Source organism: Cebus imitator, unplaced genomic scaffold (genome assembly GCF_001604975.1).
Source record: "Cebus imitator isolate Cc_AM_T3 unplaced genomic scaffold, Cebus_imitator-1.0 Scaffold4, whole genome shotgun sequence".
Classification (NCBI taxonomy): domain Eukaryota; kingdom Metazoa; phylum Chordata; class Mammalia; order Primates; family Cebidae; genus Cebus; species Cebus imitator.
The window spans coordinates 446,864-449,109 of NW_016107319.1; the positions used below are offsets into that span (position 1 = coordinate 446,864).

The 2,246-nt window shown below is 53.0% G+C and overlaps 1 protein-coding gene across 4 annotated transcripts in view; it reads left to right on the plus strand.

Annotated features, from left to right (window-relative positions):
* MYH11 (myosin heavy chain 11) overlaps nt 1-2,246 on the plus strand; it is a 156,350-nt gene that overhangs the window by 69,374 nt on the left and 84,730 nt on the right. For all 4 annotated transcript variants that reach the window (XM_017533167.2, XM_017533185.2, XM_017533189.2 and 1 more), the window contains exon 5: nt 571-673. In XM_017533167.2, coding sequence (XP_017388656.1) covers nt 571-673 — 103 coding nt within the window. The remainder of the gene's footprint in view (nt 1-570; nt 674-2,246) is intronic.

The window sequence follows — 2,246 nt, forward strand, 5'->3', positions numbered from 1 at the left end:
ACTGAGCCCAGCTCTTTTTTTTTTTTTTTTTTTTAGACAGAGTCCCCTTTGTTGCCTAGTCTGGAGTGTTGTGGTGTGATCTTGGTTCACTACAACCTCTGCCTCCCAGGTTCTAAGAGATTCTCTTGCCTCAGCCCCAGAGTAGCTGGGATTACAGGCATGCACTACCATGCCCGGCTAATTTTGTATTTTAGTAGAGATGGGGTTTCTCCATATTGGCCAGGCTGGTCTCGAACTCCTGACCTCAGGTGATCCACCTGCTTCAGCCTACCAAAGTGCTGGGATCACAGGCACGAGCCGCCGCACCCAGCACTGCACCTGAATTCTTTCCTACATCCTCTTGGAAGGAACAGATTGAGCATCAGACCTAGGTTGGGGACCCAGCTCAGTTCACTGCCAGAGATGTGACCTCTGTCAAGTTACTTCCCCTCTGGAAGCCTCCATCTCCCCATGTGGGAAATGGTGGCCGTGGCCATTATCATCCTGTGTGGCTCACGGAGCTGTGGAAAGGTTACCATGGAATGTGTGCATAAACTATGTCCACTGGGTCACTGTTCCTGTGTCTTTCAGAGGCGAATCCGGAGCTGGGAAAACCGAGAACACCAAGAAAGTCATTCAGTACCTGGCCGTGGTGGCCTCCTCCCACAAGGGCAAGAAAGACACGAGTATCACGGTGAGTGGCAGCTCCCAGTCAGAGGCCGTGGCTCAGCCAGCCCGTCTCCAGCTTGCAGGCCGACCGAGATACAAACAGAGCATTGTTGCAGGAACTCAGGTCCTGTCTGACTGCCCCTCCTCTGAAGACTCAGAGGGACAGTTTTTTCTGGCAAGCAGGCCTGTTGAGGATGGGCGATTCCTTGGCTCAGCTGGAAGCATCCCTCCAGAAGGTGGCCCGTTTCGTGAAATGGGAATAAGCCCACTCACTTCCATAGTGAGCCCTTCCTTCGCATCGGGGCTTCTCAGGGGTGGCATTGATGTCATTTTTGACCAGATAATTCTTCCTTGGAGGGGCTTCCTTGTGCCTCATAGAGTGTTTAGTGACCTCCCTGGCCTTGCCCCACTAGATGCCGATAGACCCCCCCTCCAGTTGTGACAACCAAAAATATCTCTAGACATTGTCAGATGATCCCTGCCATGGGATGGTTGCCCTGGGTTGAGAAGCGCTCCATTAGTGAATCTCTGTACCGTCCCTGGCGTTGAGACAGCTTTTGGGTTTCCTCATTCCTCCAGGAATTCCTCCAGTGTCCCCCTGTCCCTGGGATGGAGATGCTGGTATCACTCAGCCCATGGGCTTCGGGGCAAGGTCATTCAGTAACTGTGGATTGAGCACCTACCGTGTGCCAGGCACCACTTGGGGTGAGAACTCGGGGATATGTCTGAGAGCTGCTGTTAGTTTCTTCTCTGAGCTTCCGAACCTGTGGTAGAGAGCGTGGTTGTCAAAGAATCACAAAATAAACAGATGATGACACAGTATGAGGAAGAGCTTGGAAGGAAAAGAAGGGCAGGTTTCTGAAGTCATGCCCTCTAGGGCCCATCCTTTTCTTCCTCCTCGTGTGTCAGCCCTGCCCCATCTGTCCCGGAGGTCGGGGCAAGTGCTGGGACCGCCAGGACTGGCCAGCGCCTCTGTCTTCAGGTTTGCAGGCAGGAAGATGGTAGGGTGGAGATCTGACCACCGCGTGGGCTGTCTCCAGTTCTCGCCATTCCGGATGTCGCTTTGGCCCTCAGAGGGGACTCTGGGGCAGCTGCCATGGCTGGCTTGTCCAGAGGTCCTTGGAGATCTGGGCTGGGTGCTGGTTGTGGCTTTGGGGAACTTTCCGTCTCCGAGCAAATGCAGGAAACTCAGGATTCCCCGTCCTAGAAGTGCCTCTGGCATGTTGCTTTCTAGCCATCGTGAGTGGGAACAGCCCCAAAGGTTGTGTGGCAGTGAAACTACAGTTTCCCATGCCTGCCCTTTCCCTACGGAGGAAGAATAAGAGCTCATACTTCCTAAGAGGTCATGTTTATCGAGGGCCTGCTATGTGCTGCTGCTTTTGGCTGCATGTGTGAACACGTCTCAGACATGGTCTCATTCGATACTGTTTTAAGGAGCCTAATGTGGCCCCAGTAATTATGAAGGACTTTGAAATGTCTGATCTCTAAAACTTAGAGAAAGGAGGAAGCAGCTGAGGTTTTGGTGGCTGCGGCGGGAATATGGCTTGAGTCCAGGAGTTTAAAACCAGCCTGGGTGACACAGTGACACTCTGTCTCAA